Source organism: Centruroides vittatus, unplaced genomic scaffold (genome assembly GCF_030686945.1).
Source record: "Centruroides vittatus isolate TY-2023 unplaced genomic scaffold, ASM3068694v2 contig_914, whole genome shotgun sequence".
Lineage (NCBI taxonomy): Eukaryota > Metazoa > Arthropoda > Arachnida > Scorpiones > Buthidae > Centruroides > Centruroides vittatus.
In genome coordinates this window covers 873,051-897,695 of record NW_027122603.1, presented here as the reverse complement: position 1 = coordinate 897,695, position 24,645 = coordinate 873,051, and the positions used below count along the sequence as shown (strand labels likewise).

At 27.7% G+C, this 24,645-nt stretch overlaps 1 protein-coding gene across 1 annotated transcript in view; it reads left to right on the top strand.

The window, feature by feature from the left end:
• ninaC (STKc_myosinIII_N_like and MYSc_Myo21 domain-containing protein ninaC) overlaps positions 1–24,645 on the top strand; it is a 63,012-nt gene that overhangs the window by 27,741 nt on the left and 10,626 nt on the right. The window contains exons 3-12 of the mRNA XM_067281315.1: positions 2,866–3,454; positions 3,785–3,913; positions 14,267–14,641; positions 14,717–14,892; positions 14,961–15,065; positions 15,137–15,236; positions 15,302–15,375; positions 15,444–15,586; positions 15,665–15,730; positions 23,888–23,978. Of these exons, the coding sequence (XP_067137416.1) occupies positions 2,866–3,454; positions 3,785–3,913; positions 14,267–14,641; positions 14,717–14,892; positions 14,961–15,065; positions 15,137–15,236; positions 15,302–15,375; positions 15,444–15,586; positions 15,665–15,730; positions 23,888–23,978 (1,848 nt within the window). The remainder of the gene's footprint in view (positions 1–2,865; positions 3,455–3,784; positions 3,914–14,266; positions 14,642–14,716; positions 14,893–14,960; positions 15,066–15,136; positions 15,237–15,301; positions 15,376–15,443; positions 15,587–15,664; positions 15,731–23,887; positions 23,979–24,645) is intronic.

The window sequence follows — 24,645 nt, the reverse complement described above, 5'->3', positions numbered from 1 at the left end:
TAATTTACAAATAGCAGGACGTTTGGCAGGTTTCTAAAAGCAATTATCATGCCACCTTTATATGCAAATTAAGATTTAATTGCTTTTCTTATGTAAATGAAAATTATTAATTTAAATAACTATTGTTGTAACCTGCTGCAATTTTAAGGAACAACAATACCATTTTATATAATTTACAAAAAATATAGACAAAAATAATTAGATTAAATGGCTAGCAATATGGCAATAGAATGTTTACAAACACAACTTTAAATCACATGATTTTTTTCTCTGTGTATCATTATAATTTAAGTGTGATGTGGAAATTTAATTATAGGTTTGAATGTACAGTGAGATAAAAAAGGTTGAAAAACACTGATATAAGTACATTTTGTTTGTGTAAGATAAAAATTATTTTGAGACATTTGGATTTAACTGTTTAAAAATGTTATTTCTGATGTATCTGTGTAATGGATCTGAAAATTCCAAATCTTTATATTTGTTTTTCTTGATACTATAATTTTGTTTCGATATCCAATGAATTAAAATAATTTCCAGACATTGTTCACTTGTGTGTCATTTAGTTACAACTAATAGGAGACATGAAACAGATGTTCAAGTAAGTATTTCATACAGAGAATGCACATGTTTTTTTTTGTTATCCAAGAACATAGTCTATAGTGGATAGATTATGGAAATGTTTTTCTAGTCTAGTAATTTTCTGTAAGCCACTGCAGGTTATACACATGGTAGTCTGTTTTTCTTTCATTCTGAAATTCCAAGTGGCCCAGAATAGACTCTAAAGCAGGCACTTATAAAGATTATATGCATCACTATGTAGTGCAGGAGGAACTGAATGTGACACTTGCACAGTTATGGATAATACTGAATGATTCAGTCAGGAATGTCCAGAGGGGACAAAAGGAGCAAATTGCCTTGGACTGAGAAAGTAGAAGCCCATATACAATGATTTTTTCATTTATCTATTTCTTTTAATATTGGGATCTAACAGCAAATTAAATTATTATATCTATTTTGCTCCAGATCCCCACTACCTTCTGGGCAGCTCTGAATTCAGTTGAATAGAAAATACCAAAAACTAAATAAATTACCAATAAATAAAAAAAACATAAACACACATTTTATTCTACATATTAGTACTCAAAATGACTACCTTCTGCAATGATGCACACCTTTACCTGAAACCATAGGACATTGTATTGACTCTACATGGTTAACATGATATCCATAACATGATAACATTAGCTGCTTGTGAACAGTAACACAAGCAGCTAGTTATGGACATTTTAGAATATTATTTCAAACAATATAAAGAAGAAATTTATGGGTATTTTATATTCAACAAGATAATATGGTTTTATCCATGGCTACATGAAATATCACTTTCAGTTCCACTGACATTATATATACAGGGTGATTCAAAAGTGACAGAAATTTTAAAAAAATTAATAACTCACAAACTATTTACAATAAGATTATGTAGTTTTCACAGAAATGCTTAGAAAGAAACAGGATATTTTTATGTGTAATAAAAATTTTAGTACCAAAATAGTTACATTTTTTGCCATAGATGGTGCTGTAAAAAATTGAAATTATTTGTAAATTTGTTAAAGTAAGAATAAAAAAATAAAAATGTACTTAGTGTAAGCTTTAGTAACAACTTCACAAAGTGTGTAATTTTATCAAGCGTAATCTATGGCAAGAAATGTAACTATTTTGGTACTAAAATATTTATTACACATAAAAGAATCCCATTTCTTTCAAAGCATTTCTGTGAAAACCACACTATCTTACTGTAAATAGTTTGCTAGTTATTAATTTTTTAAAATTTTTGTGACTTTTGAATCACATTGACTTGTACTTGTTATGCAGTAGTGAACTTAAGGACAATACTTTTACATCCTCTTCCAAGATTCTATTTGGTATATCAGAATGGAAGAAAAATAGTAATTATATAAAAAATAATAATAAAATGGTATCTAACACCTCTGAAAGTACATGCTTCCCATATTAAGAACTATTATATTAAAGAAAAAAAATAAAAAATATTTTTGAATAAATTTTCTGTTAAAAATTAGTTTAAGATTTTGATTTAAAGAAATAAAGCCATATTTAGTTACATCAATAAATAAGTAAAAAAACAAAATTTTACTTATAATTATAATTAACTATATGTAATTTGCTATAAGTTTTAAGGACTTTTCACACTACAGTTTTCAATTGGAAAGTTCACTGAGATTTTATTGAACCAATAGGTACATTTTGGGCTGATTATTACACTTCTTCACTTAGTTATAATTCAAGTATTTTTATATTTTCCAATTTGTATTTGACATTAAATTTTATTTTTTTAATTCACAATCTGTATCCATCTAGTTTTTCTGACTCAAATATCTATTCTGTTAAAATATAATTCAGGTATTTTTGTATTTTCCAATTTGCATTTAAGCATTAAATTTAACATTTAACAATACAAATTGGAAAATACAAGAATACTTAAATTATAACCAAGTGAGGAAGGCAGTGGCGTAGTGTGGGTGTCAGCTGCCTGGGGCAGAGGAAAATTTTGCTGCTCCCTTATTTAGGTATTATTATTATTTATTGTGAAATTTTGCCGCCCCCACTATGCTACGCCACTGGAGGAAGGGTAATAATTGGCCTGAAATGTACCATACATATTGGTTTAACAAAATCTCAGTGAACTTTCCAATTGAAAACTGTGGTTTGATAAGTCCTTAAAATTTATAGCAAATTACATATAGCTATTAAGAAGATTTATAAAAAAATTGTAAATTATTTTACTAAGACATTTTTTTGTGATATTAACTTATTTTTAAAATATATTTTGAATTATTATTATTCTAGGATGAAAATACATTACACTTTTTTCAAAAATCTAAAATAATGATAATTTTAAGAGGACTCCCTGGAAGTGGAAAATCTTATCTTGCAAACAGAATCAAAGAAAAATATGGAAAATCTTGTTTTGTGTGTTCAGCAGATCATTTCTTTGAATGTAATGGAGAATATAATTTTGATCCATCCAGATTAAAAGAAGCACATTACATCTGTAAACAAAAGAGTATTCAAGCATGTAAGAAAGGGAAGCAAATTATTGTGATAGATAACTGTAACATTTGTATATGGGAATTCAAATATTATTTATCATTGGCTGATGAAAATGGATATGTTCAACTTATCATTGAACCAAAAACACCTTGGAAATTTATTCCTGGAAAATTGGTATCAAAAAATACACATGGTTTGAGATATGAAATACTGGAGAGAAAACTTAATCAGTGGGAATATATATATCCTCTCTATTTTGCTTGGTTTATTAATGAAGAAGATTCATACAATTTAAAACGTAAGGCTATTCACTGTTTCAATGAATGTTTGAATATTTCTGAATTTGCAATGACATTCAGACATTTGATGAACAATCCCAGCAAAGGTAAAATACTCAGCTAAATATCTTAAATAATTTTTCACATATAAGCTGAATTTTTATCTTTAATATTAGAATAAAGTGAATTTTCTCAAATACCAAACATCCAAACAAATTACATTGCATCTTTTTCTAAAGAATGTATTAGTTGACATTTAGTTAATTGTAATTTTTTAAATTTAATATTTATAAAATTGATATATTTTTGAATTGAATGTTTAATTGAATAAATTCAATAAATTGAATTTTCAAAACAGTTCAATCTATAATAAATTAAGAAAAAAATGTATAGTTTTTGAAAATTCTTAATATTTATAATAATTTTTTCTATTTCAGAGTTTTTACAATACTTTGGATTAAATAATTACTCATATTTTCTTCATTGCACATCAAAATACTGTGGAAGAAACAATGAACTTGAAGCTAAACGATATTTAGATGAAATGATTGTGCAAAATGAATATGGTAAAGTTTCTAAGCTCAATATTATTGGTTTTATTATAAGTCCTCGATCAATAGGAGCATGGGTAAATTTGAATGCCAATCAATTAGAATTATGGTCACCTGTTACATCTTCAAAACAAAATACATCATTTAAAAACAGAACAGGATTGTATAAAGCTAGTTCATCTGAGGATTGTTGGGAAAATAGTTTAATATCATCATTAGCTTCTTTAGATATTAATCCTGTTAATAGTCAGTCTGCACAGTGTTCAGCACATATTACTTTAGGTAATAAAAGAGGAATACAACCAAAGCAGACAGGAATTGATCTTAATTTAGCATTAGAAATAGAAGCAAATACACAAATTAGTCGTGAACACATTTTTTCTTATCACATAAAAGGTGCTTGGGTCAAACAATATGATGATAACTGGATTGTGACATTGCAAAATAATTATCAAATTGATGGATTATTTGCCTCCTGTTTAATGTAGTTAAGTTTTTAAATATGTTAAAATTTATATAAATTTTTTTAAATGCTGAATACAATTTATGATCAGACAAAAAATATATTTTAAAAAATAAACAAATCAGCTCACTTTTAAAACTAAAATATTAGAAATAGTTAAATTTTTTAGAGTTTTAGAGCTTCTTTATTGTAAAATGTAATCTTCTATAAGAAAAAAATATACATTTCCATTTAAAAGGTAAACATATATACATAAATAAATATGTATGGTATTATTCAAAGTAAAATTTTTTACCCTATTTATGATTAACAGATTATATCATATATTAACAAAAAGTATACTACAAGACTTAGTAGATAAAATATAATTTTGTTACTTATAAATTAAAAATTATCATCAAAAATTTAAAAGATTACTATCCAACTCGTAAATTTTCATGTTTTGTTGAGTCTGAAATGTAATTAAAAAAGAAATTAAATGGAATTTCTTAAATTTTTCAAATACCCAGTTTGAGTCATTAAATTTATTGAGTATATGTAATTACGTGCTACACATAAAACCAATATTCAGCAAGAAACTACAAAAAATCTACAAAAGCAAACATTTTCACCATGTTAAGCTTATCTTCAGGCTAAAAGAGCTTTGCAGTTTTTTTTGTAGTTTCTTGCTGGATGTTGGTTTTATGTGGTTGCTTAATTACTCAATAAATCATAAAATTGAATTATATATATATAGGGGGCTGTTCATAAATGACATCCATTCTGGAAGGGAGAGGGTTATGACAAGTTGGACAAGGGGAGATAGATTGAACTTTAATGGATGTCTGTTTCATTTCATTAAATTTTATACAGTTTATGAATTTTATTATTCATAAAGTGATAAAGGTTTTGAGGAAAATTGAATTTCGTTGGACATCCAAATGGAAGAGGGTTACAGAAACTTGGACAAACTGGGACAATGTGGAAGTAAAAATTTCAAGAAAAATGCAGATATAATTTATGGACAACCCCTAGTTAATTTATAATATAAAGTTGGTCAAAAAATCATTTAATGTATTTTATAATATTTAACTTTATTAAAAAATGATACAAATTTAAATTTCAATAATAATTTATATTATAAAATTTCTTTACAGTTGCATATAAGATATTATATTAATATTTATTGATGGTTAAAATGATTCATAAATATATAAATATTTATATTTAAATTTCAGTACATTCTATAATCTAACTTTATTTACTTTTTAATATATTTATTTGTTTTAGACAAAATCAAATGTTGAGAGAAAAATCCTTAAAAAACTTTTCCTAAAGAACTTTCTTATTAAAGAAGTATTTAATATTTATTAGTAGCAAAGTTTGCTCAATGTCTTTGATTATTTATCCAAGAATTATTTCCTAATTCCTATTCTGTTAAATTTTAAGAATTAATTTTTTCTATATCCATTTGTAATTCATTATTTTTATTTTATTTAATACTATATCATATTAAAATAACTGATAAATTATATTAAAATTTATGTTAAACAGAAAATAACAAAATTGATCTTTTCTTTTTATGATGAATCTAAATAGAATGTATGAACTATGAAAATAATTCATTCTTTATTTCTTATTTACTAATTGGGAACAATAAGTAATTGCATAAATTTGTAATAATTTAAAATTAAAATTATTCTTCTATCTTTTTATTTGAATTTTTATAAAGCAGATGATTTATGATGATGAGTTTTATTCTATAAACAACATAAGGTTATCAAAAGAAAATATGCAAATTATGAGTTATAATATTGAAATATTTATGATAAGGATTGTTAATATATCAGTTTTTAGAATTACTTTTATGGTTTATTTTTTAGATTGTCTTTGATTATACATTTTTTATTATCTTTTGATTAATTTTCTTTTCTGTAAATAAAAATTTACTGTTTTCATAGATTATTAATTGTATATACTATTTTAAAATCCCATGAATAATATATAATATAATATAATATAATATATTAATTCATCTCTAAATTCATATAATAGTTTTGAATTTGAGTTTAAATATTAAGTCAGGATCCACTGTTTGATAAAACTGTTAAGAAACATGCCTTTAAGCAGTGAAAATTCTTTAATAAGAGTTTAGAAATGAGTTAATTAATTAAAGTAATATATCTAAATTTTTTAAATTTCATTTTCTTTTATAACATTAAATAGTGAATTAAGAATTTGTATATTTTTATATTTTAATATAATTATTAACAAATTAACAATATAATGTGTAATACACCGCAAATTAAATTTGTTAACAAGTGGAATCAGCAGTTTAATATAAAAAGATATGTAAAATAACATAATTTAAATTAAAATGAGCATGGCATTCCATTTCAAGATCTTTGACCTGAAGATGATTTGTAGAAAGGATAGAAAATATTAGACCTTTTTTCCATGATTATTTACTGGAATGTTTTGGTTCTACAAGATGTTTTATTACTGTATATGTACACTCCAGTCTGATGAATTGTTATGAGTAGAACATAACAGTTTGAAACATTATTATAATAATTCATGATGATTTAATATGTAGTGTATTACATATTAAAAACTAATACATTAACAAAATTAAAAATGTAAATTTACTTACAAGATGATTAAAAATGTTTCAACCTATAACGTTCATATTATATAAACTTTTATATTACATGTTATCTTTTAACGACGACATTTCAAATTGAAAAGATAAACTTCTCTTCAGTGGTAAAAATGAGTTCTCTGAAAGTTGGAATGCTGTTGAAAATAAAAACAAACTTGCTTTTAAATATTAATTTATAAAAATATATACTTGTGTATTTGTATATCAATATTATATTGCAAAATATAAACCAATTTTGAATTTATTCGAACTAATTGCACAGTATATAAAATATTTCAACATAGTTTTAATTTAATCAGTTAACACTTCAATATAATAAATCAGAAATTAACTTATTTTAAAATTATTTTAGATATATATATTTTTATGTAATTTTACTAAAATAGAGAAGTTTTTATATTCTTGTTTGGTTTTCCAAAATACTCTATCATATTTTCAAATTACAACATTGAAGATATTACAAAAATGGTATTTATATAAAATATTTTTGAATGCTGAAAAATTAAAGATTTCTGACAAACATAATTTTATCAGCAAAATTTCTATATAAATAAATTATTCATATTTTTCATTGAAAAATTTATGATAAATCTCAAATTAATTTCACTTATATAACTAGTTCTATGTATGGTAAAATTAATATCAAAAATTCGATATTTTTAAAATTCACTATCTGAATTTTAAACAGCAGGGTGAAAATATGAGCAGTTGTCTAAAAAAAGTAATTAAAATTTAGCAATAAAGCTAGTGTATTTAATTAAAATATAAAATTAAAATAAATTCTTTATTTGAAAAATTTCTACAAAAGAAACTTTTCATGTATATTTTTAACTTTAGTGTAAACAAAACATAATAATTACAATTTAAATAATAATGCCTAACACAAGTGATGTGAAAGATTAAATTTATTTCATTGATCAAGAAAAAGTACAGTATTTGACAGATGTTATAGTTAAAACATTCAGCATTAATACAACAATCTATATATTAAAATTCTATCAATAAATTGCATGCAGTATTAAGATCTAAGAAATAGAGTAATGATTTAAACATAAATTTAGAAAAAAAGTTTTAATTAAAATAGTAAAAACATTTTTTTTTTATACAAATTACAAATGTGTAGCTTATTAAGTAGTTTTGTGATTGATAAATTATATGAATGAAAATAGATTTCTTTTGGAGTATCTTTAACTTAATAAAAAATCAGTGCTATTTACTGATTGGTGGCTATATGCTTCAATCAATAAACTTTCATACAGTAGACCCCCCCCTATAACACGGTAGATACATTCCGTGTTATATGAATCCGTGTTGTACAAGTCACTTAAATACATGAGCCAATCACAGCCCATGTGCCGGGCTGTGATTGGCTCATGTATTTAAGTGACTTGTACAACACGGATTCATATAACACGGAACGTATCTACCGTGTTATACGGGGGTCTACTGTATTGATGTTCATGAAAGATATTTCATTACAAAGTCTTTTTAATAAAATATACAATATTACACTGTTTAGCTTAATTTTATTTGAATACTATTTTTAGTAAGTATTTTACAGAATGTTTTCATTAAAAATTTGAAATTATTCAACAAAACATTTAAAGTCTGCCAGTGCTATTCACAATATTATTTAGATTGAGAATTTTTAATCCGTCGTAATGGAGATAAAAATATTTTATAATTTGTGTTTTAAAATTTTTGGTTCTTCAATTGGTTACTAAACTATTGTTAAATGTATTGAATATAGGATAAACATTAGTAAATTTGTGATAAAATTAATAATTTCTTTATTGTTGGATGTATATTTTGTACATGGAAGTGCTAACTAAACCATTAAAAAAACTATATTTTTAAGGTAACTGCATTATTTTTTGTCATTATGAATATATTAAAAAATTAAGATATAAAGTTTGTGTTTTAAGTTTGTGACAATACATTGGTTACATAATTTCAATTACATACATTGTATATTACTTTGTATACATTGTATATTACATTGTATATTATTTTGTATACATTGTATATTACATTGTATATTATTTTGTATACATTGTATATTACATTGTATATTATTTTGTATACATTGGTAATTACAAAATTACCAATGTATTGTCACAATTTTATTATAATACATACATACATATATTATATCTCTTACCCTTTTTACTTGTGAATATTCATATATGCATGCATAAAATAGCTTCATTCTTCTGAATTGCTAGCACATAACAAACACATCTTTCTCTTCCTCATATGATGCCTGGCATTTCATATGGTACAAACCAAATAGAAACTGCATTGCATCCATTATGCACATTTTAACATCATTAAAACTGACCACAAACTCCACAGTCCTGCCATTCACCAGCTGTCTGACATTCTTTATTGTATGTTTGCTGCTGTATATTTCTGCTAATCTGTATGTAATATGTTGAATTTGGATTAGTGTGCCAAAATCCTAGATCTTGCATGTCAGTTATATATTTGAAAATTATTCCAATTTGCTGCTCAAACAGTTTTCTTAATTTTGGAACATAATGAGCAATGCCATCCTCATTATTTGTTTTTACAGGGAAACATTTTAAAGTGGACCAGGAAACACTTCACTCATTAGATGCCTTGAATACTGAACAGTTTTTATTCTTCACCATCCTAGCTGCTTTAAGAAATTTATCTTTATCATACTGACAATATTTTAATGGCATACTCAAAATATAATAAAAGATACTTGCATGTTTAAATATGTCTCCAGTTCTTAATTTATTGAAATTATTATTTTGATTGTAAATTTAAGATAAAACTAGTGTATTTAAACACTTTACAAATTGTTGCTTTTCTTCCTCCTACAACAGAAATCTTTCTGCTGACAGTTAATAGATAATCATTTTTCTAACAGACAAATTTTTCATATTTTATATATTCAATGCCATTTCTGAGCAAAATTTCATTTTACATTACCGTATTTTCTGGCGTATAAGACGACTTTTTAACCCAGGAAAATCTTCTCAAAAGTCGGGGGGTCATCTTATACGCCGGGTGTTGTCTTATAGGGCAAGTATATCCCAAACTCTATATTTTAACTGTAAAAGTCGGGGGTCGTCTTATATGCCGGAAAATACAGTACTTATTTAATGAAAATGTGTTTAAAAAGTGTCACAGAATTGCCAATGTTTATCCTATAAATTCCATTTATTTTTAAATTTACTTTGTCCGAAGTTCATCTAAATAGTTCAAATATTAATTTTATTTAGGTTTAATTATTGATTATGTATTTGTAGTGTCTAGTAAGAATTTTATTCGTTTTAAATTTCTTTAATATTTTTTAAAAATCAGTAAAGAAATAATTTTTTAATTAAAATTTTTATCACAAATTTCATAATTTATTTTTAAAAAAGTGAATGTTTAAAATAAAACTGCAGTATTATATTATTATTATTTTGTTTTGAAATAAATTTCATTATATCATTTGTATTTTTTATGTTATCACTTTAGTCAAATATTGCTTTAAATAATGAAATATAAAGTTGTTTAATTAATTTACACAGACACCTATGCATTATAACATTCCACAGATTAGACATATTACTCCCAAAATTTCCTAATCACATTAGTAATATATTTAATTATGTGTACTTGTATTGTGTAATTCAAAACAAATTTTACATTAAAAAATGATTAAAGCTATAGTTGGTACACTAAATGAGTAATTTATTAGATTTATAGAGTAATAGAGTAAAGAAATAGCACAAAGTGTTTTTGAAAGTTAATATAATAGAAATAAAATAAAATTGTTTTTATCAAACATTATTAATATATTTCATATTTTTATTAGTATTTTTAAAATATATTTTAGGCTATTTTTGATGTAATAAATTTGAATTATAATTTAATCTTACAGAAGAAATTTGAATTACTCTCAATATAATGAAATCCATTGATCTGATCCTAATTATGCTTATATTTGATATGATTTTCAAATAGAATTTAAATGAACCTTTCTAATGGCAAATTAAATATATAGGGCCTAATTATATTTCAAGCTATTGAAATATTCTTCAAATATTAAAATTTGTTTAATATTCTGTTTTTTCAGGTGATATAATCATTTCCTATAATATAGACTATGTAACTTATGTTTACTGTTTAAAAAATTAATTTTATTTAAAATTATCCATATTTATTTTATAGATTCTCAGTCAGAAATTGCCTAATTTATACTGGTAACATTTTTTAAGTAGTCTTTTTGTAACCATTGAGTACATTTTTAACTTCAAACCGCTTTACGATATAGGTAACTTCTGTTAAAACGTTTCATAAAATTAGCATAGACGGTTAAATATTTACGAATATTTTTTTACTTATTAGAATAAAAGATGATTTAAAAAATTTTTAGCTTTGAAAATAAATAAATGATTAAGCAAGTATTAAAGATGGAAAAAATTTTCAAAAATCCTGTTATCATTTACAAAAAGATGCATCAAGTTATACGATTTATTTGTAACAATATTCCGTCCCAGTATTTTAAGGATGAATTCTAGGGTCAAAAATAAGCTTAAAATCCTCTATAAACTTTGTTTTCACGGTCTTGCCTGCCAAAAATTATATCGGAAATCAATTTTAAACCTCCCAGAAAAGGATACCGCTGTTTGTTTTCCACTTCTGATGTAACCAACAAGTACAAACTGAAACTGTATTTTAAATGTTAAAAATTGTGTGTGGTTTTTTAGAAATTAAACTTGTTTTATTTAATACGAGTGTTAATCTTCAATTCTTTTTATGAGAAGTAAACGTACCGTACGATTTCAGGCTTTGTTTATATTTATTACAGTAGGGCCTACGCGAGTAATATTTGCTTAATTCGTTGGTAGAATCATAAAACACTACAAAATTACTTTAAAAAGTTGACAGCTCTAATGTTAATACTTGGCGGGGAATTTGAAAAACGTTTACAAAGGATTTTAAGTTTATTTTTAAATCTGGCTATAAAATATTGGCACGAAGTTTCGTTACACCTGAATATAGTTATAAAAACGTAAGGTGACCATTCAACCTGTTTCCGGGAATAATCAGAAACAAAAATTATATTTTGGATTAATTTTGACCCCGCCTTTTTGGTGCCATTGTGAACTATTTTAGCAATAAAAGCAACATTTGCGTATCATGCCAGACATTTAGTGAAAAATGATACATTCTTAGAAAAAGACTGCACCGCTGCAACTAATTTCTCTTAAGGTACTGTCAAAAATCCGTCTTTTGTATTATATTATTATATACAGAGTTTTAATATATATTATTAATCCAAAAGATAATTTCATTTTAAATTTTGTGTGTGTGTGTATATACTGTAGTGTAATATATTTAAAAATTTTTAAAAATATATTTTAAAATGTACAATGGTTATTCTAAAAAATGTTCAAAAAAGACAATATGATTAAGTTAGAGCAAAAAAGAAAAAAAAATAGTGATAATAATAAATAGATAAATCAATCCACACAATCTTTAATTTTATCTTTCCTTGTGTTTTAAAACTTAAATTTTTTAATACAATGAAGTTTTATCTTTCCGTGGATGTCCCGTAAACGTAAAATAAAGTTTCTTTACAGACGTTTCGTAATTATTTTTTAATACGAAATTAACAAAAAACAAAAAGGATTTTAATCTCGAAATTTTAAAATTAGGAATTGGTTGCAAAATTAAATTGATTGTGGAAATTTATTTCGCTATAATTCCGTTTCAATGCAATATTTTTAAATAAGATGTAACAATAAAATGTATTTGTAAATATAATTATTTTTTCTAATACAATTTTTGTTAAATGATTAAATTATAAAATGAAATTAAGTACAAATTGTAATTATATATAATATAAAATTGTTAAATGATGTGCCGCTCTTTTGAAATATATTAATATATGTATATAAATATATATATTATTGAATTATAATTGCACAATTGTTATACTATTTTAAATTTTAATATTTTCGTGTGTACACAAGATGTTTATATTTTAGAATTTCAAGTAACTGTATTGACAAAGTGATGAAATAATTAATTGAATTGTTTTAATTGTTCAAATAAAAAGTATTGAAAGTAATTTGTTTGCTTTTTCTTTACATAATTAACCGCAGAAATATTAATGTTGGAGGCTAACCACCGAACACTAGCTCGCTGGTTCGCGCTGGATCGACTGGTTGTCTGGGTTTTCTTTACGTAACACCTAAATAGGGGCAAGTTTCTCATAGAAAGCTCTCTCGGGCCGAATGGCCGAGCGGTCAAGATGGTAGCCTACCGCTCGGCAATCTGGGAAACCCGAGATCGAATCCGAACGGGTCGAAAAATACCCAGGAATTTTTCAGGATGCATCCGGATATGTCAGGGTCCCGTCCCTCACGACCCGGTGCAGTGCTGGTGCTGATACAGATACAGAGAGGCTGCCGCGCCGTAAGGGGGCGACATTTCGAAGACTTGCATAATACTGAGAAAATCTACCGCGGCCCTGACCCGGCCACCATTGTGGACCTGGCCAAACCCATAATGGGCTTGCTAATTTCTATTAGCAAGCCCATTTGTATTAGCAAGCCCTGTGGACATCTCTTAGTGTCCACAGGGCGGAAAGAATTGAAAACAAAGAAAGCTTTCTTGGGATGCCGCGCTTTTGGAAGATCGCTCATGTGCGGACTATCAGGTGTTTGTATGGGGTCCGACCGAGTAGAGTGGAGTCCTTTTGCCATTTCTGTATTGAATGAATGAAATATGTATAAATATAAAATTAATAAAAAGAACAGTCTTAAAGATTTTATTTTCTGTTAGTAAATATAACATTGATTTATAGAAATAGGAAAACTGCGGTTCCTTAAATTTCTCCAAACGGGAAAAATCCCCAGTTTCTCTTGACCCTAGCAATGTGTTATGTTGCCATATCCTATCAAACCAACCCAAACCGTAATGCAGATAACTGTTACGGTAAAAGTTTCAAATTAATTTCGAAATAACGTATTTTAAAACTAGTATAAATTTTATTTTTTAAAGACAGACTTCTTATTTATCAATTAAATTAGCCTAAATTTCTATTTAAAGATTTCAGTGATGTATTGAAGTATACAGATTAAATATATAGCGTGCACTCAAAGGTTTCGCGAAGCCTTTGATATGTAATAGAATTACTAAGAATTTTTTGCAACCTTAATCATTAGCTAGAGTAGCTTCCTACGAGTAAACGCTTGCTAAAAACTAGTAATGGCTGAAAACGATTCTGTCACAGTGACCGTACGAAGAGAATCAAAGTTAGACACCGAATGCATTGAAGAATTCGATAAAACTCCCGTAAATGAGGACATTTCATCGAAAGACGAAGCGGAACCATCGGGAAAAGAAAATTTAGATTTGATAGAAAGAGACGATTCCATAAAAGATGATGATTCAACCGAATCCGTGAAAGATGAATCGAAAGAATCTGCATCTTTTTCAAACGAGAATCGGGAAAATCTGCAAAACAGGATTCCTTATGACAGATCATATTCTAGCGAATTTATAGACTTTTCAACTTTATCATATCCCGAAAATAAGTTAAAATTATTAGAAATAATTGGTGAAGGAACGACTTCGGTTGTATATTCAGCCGAAGTTACCGAAACAGGCAAGTTAATTCGGTTTTTGCTTTCCCCTTTAAATAATGAAAATCGAGCGTTTGAGTGATTTTATGAAGTTTTAGGTCGCAAAGTTGCAGTAAAAATCGTAAAAGGTATAGACAAGCATATGTCTGAAATAGAAGCCGAATATCGCGTGTTTTCAATGTGGGGCGATCACTTCTATTTACCAGATTTCTTCGGAATATTTTTAAATTTGGCAGACGAACCAAAAGATGACGAATTGTGGATTGTTATGGAGGTAAGCTGTATTACTATCAGAGGAAAAAAAAAAACAATTATACCTTTTTAAAACAATCAAATTTCCAGCTCTGCACGGGTGGAACGGTATCTCAATTAGTGAAATGTTTGAAATCTTATAATAAAACCTTAACCGAACTACAGATTGCTTATATATTGAAGGAAATAATTCAGGTAAGTTATTCCGTGAATTTCAATATTTTTTTAATACAGTAAAAATTAAAACACATTGCGCTTTCTGTTAGGCTGTTGCAGCACTTCACGGAAATGACATTATTCATCGTGACATACGAGCTTCTAATCTATATCTTACTGAAACTGGCGATATTCGTTTAGGAGATTTCGGTAAAATTTTATTTATAAACTTAAAAAAAAACATTAAATAATATTAATTTGATATAATAAAACAGGAATCTCGTACCAAGCGGGATGCAGATATGATACGAAAGTTAGAATTGGTTCTCCTCACTGGATGGCACCGGAGGTAATTTATTCCGGATTTGAAATGTGAAAAAAGAAACAGTATTAATATAAATACATTTATTTTGTCAGGTTGTCACCTGCGGTAGAGATTATAAAGAATATGATAATCGATGTGATGTTTGGTCCCTCGGAATCTTAACTTTGGAATTGGCTTTTGGAGAACCACCCGCTGCCGAATACGATTCTTTAAGATACATGATTCAGACAGCCAGGTAAAAGCGATGATGATTTATCTAAAAGCCGAGCGTTATTTTGTTTAAAAATTAATTTCTGTTTTTTGATTCTTTTAGAAATCCTCCGCCATCACTGCCGTTGTTATATCATTATTCGGAACAGTTTCGGGATTTTGTTTCTGAGTATGTTCATTTATTTTTTCTATTATATAAGATCATTTTGTTACCCGAATAAAACATTGATGCAATTTTTTAAAAATAAAACGTACATCGACTTTCGTTATTATGTAATAATATACGAGGTATTTATTAATTCAATACTTTATCTACTCTTAGATGTTATCTATAATGTAACTAAGATTATTCTAAATCTCTTGAATTTTAAAATGTTCATAGTTAAAATGAGACTGTTGAAAGAAGATATCCATATAATTCACAAAACTATATTCTTTTTTGTTCATTCCGTTAGTAAAATCGCTGTAATTATCTTAAGGCACTTTTTTTTAGTCCTTCCGCTCTGCGGGCACTGAGATCCTTTTTTCCAAATCCATTTTGGGTTCGGCCATGCCCACAATGGAGCGGCCGGATGGTGAGGGACGGAGCAGACATATTCGAGGCAGAATTTTGCTTATTTAGGATGTGTCAGTCCACATCTACGACAGTTTTAAACAGATTAGATTAGGATTGACCAAGATTGCTCCGATTACACTACCTGTTTCTCTCTCTTTAACGCATTATGCATTGAAAAGACCATTCGGATGATCTTTTCAATTAATAATACGATTCAAATTAGATTATTGATATCTACCTAGTAGACTTATGAACTGTATGTGAAAAATCACAAGCGTACAGATTGATTTTTTTCATGATGGTAAGAAAATACTTTCAGCTGCCTTCGTTTGATTATCAGTAAAAGTAATGCTATGTTAACATATGTTACAACTTTTTCTGAATACTGTACTATAGCAATAATAACCACAAGTGTAACCTAATCCTCGATTCATACTTATGGTCCATGAAATCATTGGATTTTCGTTTAACACTGTCGAAAAAATTGGGACAAAATTTTGTTTTACACGCTAGAGTTCCAATTTATCACAGTATTTTATCAGTTTTATTTTAAAATTAAGTATTTTTATTAATAAAATTAATGTTCGGGTCTGTACTATTATAACATTGTAATCGCATTGTCGTACTGTACATTCAATTTATATTTTCAAAGAGATAGAATTCTCTGTTTTTTACTGCTGTCTTCTTCACAGTATGAAATAAATATAAACTATATCATTATACTGTACATTTTAATTTTATTTAATTTTTTAACTTTTCGAACCCCCAAACCCTGTGTGCGTGGCCTTAGTGTAGTTGCTTGTGCCAACGATAGATCTGACACCTAGCGGTATTAGCGCGAACTACATAATGGCGGCTGCTATGGGTATAAAGTAGTTTGTTAGAATAGAAAGTGTTCACTCTATCTAATATAGGCCATCGTCAGGTTTAATATTATAAATGTTCCAAAATGGAACGTACCGTTTTCGAATATTTTACATATTTAAAATTCAAAAAATAATTTAACTTTAAAATAAATTGAAAGAAGTGTGTATATTAAATAAATAAAAAACAAATAAAACATAGAAAACAAAGCTAAGTAGAAAGAAATGATTTAAGGGTTTTTAAATGCCATTCTTTTTTCTATTATATATTTCCACGCTGTTGGAAGCGCATTAGCATCCATAGCATTTAGGCAACGGTTTTTCATTTTACTTCTATAAATTTCCACCTTTTCCATCTCCAACGCAATGGATGGAGAGTGCACCGTTTAAAGAAATTTAGCCTCTTCCCATTTTACAATCGTTCGTTCAGTCTGTGCTATAATTGATAATATTGTGTTGTGTCGTTTGTCAACGTTGTATCAAATGCTCTTTTTTTTTATAAAAATCGAGAATGATCTATAAAAGAGCACCTAATATCTGTAGCTTGCTACGGAACGATAAAGACAGCGTAAAAAAGGAAGGTAAAGCTGGGGTATATAAAATTCCATTTGAAAATCAACAGTTAGGAATCGAAAAAGATTATGTGGGTGTGACTAGAAGAAACCTGGCGGTACGTCTGCGAGAACATACATACAATTTTGACAAAGGACACAACACTATTAGCAATTATGGCACAGACTGAAGGAGCGATTGTAAAATGGGAAGAGGCTAAAGTCATTTAAACGGTGCACTTTCCATCCATTGCGTTGGAGATGGAAAAGGTGGAAATTTATAAAAGTAAAATGAAAAACCGTTGCCTAAATGCTATGGATGCTAATGCGCTTCCAACAGCGTGGAAATATATAACAGAAAAAAGAATGGCATTTAAAAACCCTTAAATCATTTCTTTCTACTCAGCTTTGTTTTCTGTGTTTTATTTGTTTATTTATTTATTTAATATACACACTTCTTTCAATTTATTTTAAAGTTAAATTATTTTTTTGAATTTTAAATATGTAAAATATTCGAAAACGGTACGTTCCATTTTGGAACATTTATAATATTAAACCTGACGATGGCCTATATTAGATAGAGTGAAAACATTTGTATAAAAGAACTTTAAGCTCAGCAAAATTAGCTGTGGTGAAACTGAAGTGAATTGTTTGCTGAGAAAGAGCTGGATAGATGTGAAGTTATCAGTTTTAGTATTTCCTCTCCTTCTGTAAGACATCTTTATCGATCAGCCACATATTCTAAAATGTCACAAAGTGTAATAATCATCGTGACTTAAACAACTACGAAATCAACTAGGATTAATGTCGGATACAAATGCGAATAAAACGTTTTGACTACAGAGAGAAAAGTTATTAAAAAGACAACACACAAGTAACTCTCGTACGTTGTCAAGCACGTTATACCCTTTGTGGCAGCCATTTTGGTCGACTCATACGCCACCTATATTTACTGGCACAAGCGAAGAGTTTCGATATTCAGCACAAGTTAAAAAATATTTCAGAATTTTTTTAATCTCTAAAATTAAAGAAGAGATTAATAACAATTGATGCACAATTGTTAATTGTTGATAACAATTGAAAACGGAAACGGGAATAAAACATTGATTTTCATTTAGAAAATTGCTTTCATGTAAAGAAGAGTAGATTCGCGCCATCTATTGGCTGTTTAATGAAATAGAATTTAAAATAAATTGAAATACAGACTAGTAGTCTGGGATGCCCCTAGTGGGCGTTCTAGCATCAGTATAAATAATAAATTCATGTTACAAATAAAAATAGTAATACAGTAATACTCCGAACTTACGCGATAGGTGGGACGGAGCGATAACCGCGTAAGTCGAATTCGCGTAAGTCGGGGTATAACTTCGCATATAAATACATACAAATTATTTTTAATTGGGGCTGGAGACTAAAGAAAACAATAATTTAGAAAAAAATGTTTAATAAAATCTTAGTATAATTTGTTATACATATGTAATATCTATTAAAATCGTAAACCGAAGTTATTTTGATGTAGAAGGCTTCATAAAATCTAACAAATTCGTCTGACGGCTCAAAAATTTTTTTTCTCCCGCAAAATTTCCTCGTAGCATGCTAATAATTTTTTTATTTCTCGTTTTGTAGAAGAAATGCGCTCTTCGTTGGATTCTATATTTTCTAAAATTTGTAACCCCTTTTTAATTAAACTGAGGCCTTCTGTCAAGTTTCCAACCGTCATTCGATCATCTGATTGAACTGGGTCTAAAGGATCAAGTTTTGCCAATTCACAAATTTTCATTTTTGTATCGAAGTCTTTAATAATGTTAACTTTACATTCCAGAGATAAAGTTATCTTTTCTTGTTTGATGCAGAAGAATCAGTTCTACTTCGTTTGGATGGCATAGTAGAGTCTCTCAAGTCTCTGTAGATATAACAAACACAGAAATAAATAACACAAAATAAATTGTAGCTATGTGTCGATTCCACGCGACATGTCCGAACATGTAAGCTAAACAATAGTTTGGGGGGGGAGTAATCAAGAGTTGCATGGCGATCAAACAAAAGACGAATCGTCGAGATTTGAAAATCGCGTAACTCCGGGTTCGCGTAAGTCGGGGTAGCGTAAGTCGAGGTATTACTGTATACTGAATTTCTTATGGCGTACCCTACTAAAACGCAGTCAAAAACGCAAAAAACCGCATCTAAAATTGTATAGTAGAAGCCGAGTTCTTCAGGGTAGAATTCTTCGGAGCCGAGTTCTTCAGGTAGAATTTTTAAAATTCCCTTCTTAAAAAATCCCTTCTTAATGTGATTTTCGTGGCGTACCCCTACTAAAACGCAGTCAAAAATGCAAAAAAACCGAAATTATTGTTAATTTAAATAATAGCTAGGGCCGCCCCTATGGCCGTTCTATGCATACCGCTACAGATAAACTGACACGCGATATTATTAGATACTATAAAATGTGACGTAGTTGCTTTGTTTTCTTTTAATTATACGTATTTTGCGTTCCTTATTACAAGGCTATTCGGAAACTTCGAATAGTCGTATATCTGTATTATAAAGTTACATTGACCCGAGTGACTTGTTAACATGATATGTTTGAGTAAACTACTTACAGAAAAACAAGAGTACATTTGGAAAGAGACGTGATGGGAAAGAATAGGAAATAGACAAAATATTTTTATGTCTTGCCATCGATTATTCTTTATTAAAAAGTTTAAAATACTTTAAAATACTAGTTATATTTATTCAATTAATTAATATGCCTGTTGTCATTTCAATAGTAGAGGAGAGTGGAGTAAAAGTTTACGGCGGGTAAAAGTGCGCACTGGGGATATAATTTGTTGTATACATGTCAGATTGGCATTATTGAGTTAGTTTATAAGTTCTCTTGCTGAATTGTTGAAGAGTTAATAATAACCGACTTGGCGTGAATAGTTTTGGATTCATGAAGGTAAGATTCTTTTTTTTTTATCTTTCTGATATAATATTTTGATTGTTTTCATATTATATTTCATAATTATGTATAAACTTAAGTAAATCATTCCTTAGATATTTTGATAAATTCTGCGTTATGGTGGACGAAACTTTTGGATATGTTCTCGGTGTAGATGGCAGTATCTGTTTGTGGAAAAAACGATGTTGCGGGATAAATGTTCGCATGCCACTATGGGGCAAAAATGCGCGTGCGAACTTGTTTACAGACGAGGATTTTGCACCTTGTGCAGTAGCAGGTATGCACGTTGATAAAGAAACACAAATGTCTGCAGTAGCAAATAGAGCGATCAATAAAAAAAAATAGCCCCATCATCTGCAGGAATAGATGCAGTTCCATCTACTTCTGGACCCAACGACTTCACCCAGTTTCAGAAGTCAGAGAACTCTCAAAAAGGAAGGTTACACAATAAAGAAGGAAGAAAGGGGGAAAATCTGAAATAATAACAAGCTGGCCTTTTAAGAATAACTTAGTCAGAAAAAGAAGATATGAGAGAAAGATGTCAGAGAAGACGGAAACAACAAAACTGGAAAAAGTTACTCATAAATCAACTTACACGGATAATGGCACTCTTGATCCGAAAGAGGAGAGTTCAGACCAAAGAGAGTTCTCTGCCAAGGATGTGAGGAAGAGTACGAAGAGCCTCCGTGTGAAGATTGGAGAATCCAAAAATTGTTTAATTGAAAAAATTTAAAAATTTAATTTAATGAAAAATTGTTATTTTTTATTAAAATTCTGTTCAATACACACTTTGTAAAGCATTTTATAAAACCTTGTCTTGCAAACTTTTACTCTATATGTACGCACTTTTGCCCCATTGGTGGGACAAAAGCGCTCTTTTGTAACCTTTTGAAAAAGTTTACTAAATGACATATATTCAAAATATCAATAAAAATCCTACGAAATTTTAAAGAAGATAGTCTGAAAATTATTATACGTGTATTTCAAGATTCTCACTCTTCTAACAAAGAATTTATATTATATAAAAAAAACTAAGTGCGTACTCTTGCCCCACTCTCCTTGCCCCACAATGGGCACTCGTAAGATACGAGTGCCCATTGTGGACCACCAAATTTCATTTTTTTTTTTTTTTTTTTTTTGCAAAAAAAGACTAAGCCTTCGCCTAATCGAGGTGACAGCTTAGCATTTCTTGAGTAATTTGCCATTATACACTATTAGAACGTGATATGATAATATAAATTTACATTGGTCTCACTTTTTTCACTGAAACGAAATGTTTTAGTTGAACGACTTTATATAGAAAAATGAAATGACAGTCGAAATAAGGTATCGAGTAATCAAAATGTCTGAAATTTCAGGCAACTGAACAAACAATTGATTTAAACTCCATCCTTTTAGAGATCTTTATCGTTATTAATTTATTTCGCATTGTTTGAAATTATATTTTCTTTTGAAATTATATTTTGAAATAAATTATATATTTTCTTATATAATTATAATAATAATCATCGATTATTATTATTATTTACGGATATTTAAATTACGTATTAAAAAAATACTATTTATATAAAAAATTGTTTTAAATTGCAACACTGATGTTAAAAACATTGCAGAGTCGTGAAAGTCAGGGGCGGATCCCTTGTTATTTAAATATAACTACATTAAAATTAAATGACTTTTTCAATTTTAAGAATCGAAAAATATTATATTATTTTAATATATATATATATAATTTAATTTTGAAATGATTTGTAGATATTATTATCAGATTAAAATTTGCATCATTTGTATATCGTTTTAGAATATTTCATTAATTCTAATTATTGAATATATAGATTAAATTTATAGGAATAAATGGTCACTTATTTTTACATTTCATTTCTCATATTTATAAATACATTTCTTATAAAAAGACATATTTGGTAGTCATAATTTATAATAATTTAGATATAAAACAACAAATTTATTAATGACAAGCGTATTTTGCAAATATTTCTACGATATTTTATTTTATTGAATTAGCGTATTTATGAACTCATGTTTCGTGGCTATATCATTAGGCAAACATAAATATATTAGATATTTAAAAAACATTGAATTTAAATATTTGCTAGGTAAACGTGATTATTCTACGTATTAGAAGACTGTCATAGTAAAGATTATTTGCATAATTTTTTTTTTAAGTATAAGTTTAAACTGTTTATAATTAAAATGTTATGATATCATTTAAACATTATTGACAAGTCGAGTACATTTTATATTACTATCACTATTTTTCGACGTCAATATGCGATCTACCCGAATAAAGAATAGTTTTTGTATCTAGATATCAGTGGATTTTCTATCAACGAAAATTAAAATGTATTTCATTTATTATATATTTATTGCAAAACAAGCTAAAAAACTAGTTTTTAGCTATTCATATTTAATCGTTCTACAGTTATTTAATATTAATTAGGATTGGGTTGATTAATGGGGAAAATAAATGCTACACATAGGTGTTCTACCAATGGGGAAGACTTTCTATGGAAAACTGGCCCATATTTAAATGTTAAAGACGTGAAGAAAGCTTGGAAAAACTGTACGTGACTAGAGGCGTGAACCCATGACCAACTGTCGACCAGTGTTCAGTAGTTTTATCCTTCTGCCACTGGCGGACAATAATTATAACTAAATTTAATAAGAAAATACGACTTTTTACACATTTTAAACTATTCAATAGTTGAATTAATTGAATATTCAATCAAAGATATTTGTTTTTTTTTTAAATTCAAATAATTATTATTAATTAAACACAAATACAAAATTATTGAGCATCATTTATTTATTTTATTTGTAATACAAACTGCTATATAACAATGAAGCCAGGCAAGGAAATTCGTCTACCAATGAAAAACAAACATATAATAAAAATGAACAGATAAAATCGATGCATTTGTTTCGATACAAACGTTTATTGCTTGTATTTTTGTATGCAATAAAATTTAAACATGAAAATTCCTTAATTTGGGTAATTGATCGGAATGTTCGGTTGGTAAAGATCTTTGTACGATGGACGATCTTGAAAAAGGGCAATGCAATAAACCGGAAGAAAGCGGGTAAAAATTCGGCGAACGGGAAAAAAATTATAATAAAACAATGCATTATTACGTATAATTAAATAAATGACTTACTGTTTTAATTGAGCATAAATTGCATAAATTATATTTATATATTAAAATATTTCTTAAGGAATTTAAGCATGAGATAAATATGAAAAACTATAAATAATAGTAAATTTTATGTCTGGAAAAATATTATATAGTTGTTGATTATTAAGGAATCATTGCATATGTGAAGTACAAATTATACTGTATTTCTTAAAAGTAAATGTAAGGTACAATTAATATTCATAATATTTAATGAATATTTTTAGATGTTTAACCGTATATTTCGACTTTCGTCCGTATTCCATCGAATTATTGGATCATCCGTTCATCACTCAGCTTCCAAAAAATGATTCACACGTAAGTATTGCTAATAAAAACTATTTTTTAAAAATATATAACACTTATGTTTATAGCTTTACAGTGGAATTTTATTTTTATTATTGTAATTTTTTTCTTTTTAAAAATAGGATTCTTCTTAGTTATAAAGTTATTTCAGTAATACACTATTCTTTATTTTCTCAACTATTATGTATACATAACAAGAGAAAGTACTGTAATCGTATTAAATTTGACCCTCAGAGATTTTTGCAAATCTCCACGTTTTGAGACCTCCTAAACCGAAAAATGTCAAAAAACGAAAACAAAAAATTCCATGGATATGTATGTACTGTACAGTACGTCTGTATGTATCTGTGTTAACGTATATTTTGTGTAATATCTCAGGATGGTGTGATGATTAACAATCGAAATTTGTCATGGTAGCCTTGTGTGTAAAGGGCGTTGACGCTATTAAATTTTGGTGGTTAAAGGTCAAGGGGTGGAGAAATAAAGAGGGGTTATGTATCATATCTCGAGAGGGATGAACTTAGTGGACAGTTTGCTCATTATTAGCAATTACAATTTTTTTTCTTTTATAAAATTCATCCCTACCCTCAAAATTAAGCGTTTTGCCCTTTTATAATAATTGATAGTATTAAAAGTTTTTTTTTTATAATAAAACCTCATAACAGATGCTGCCACAAAC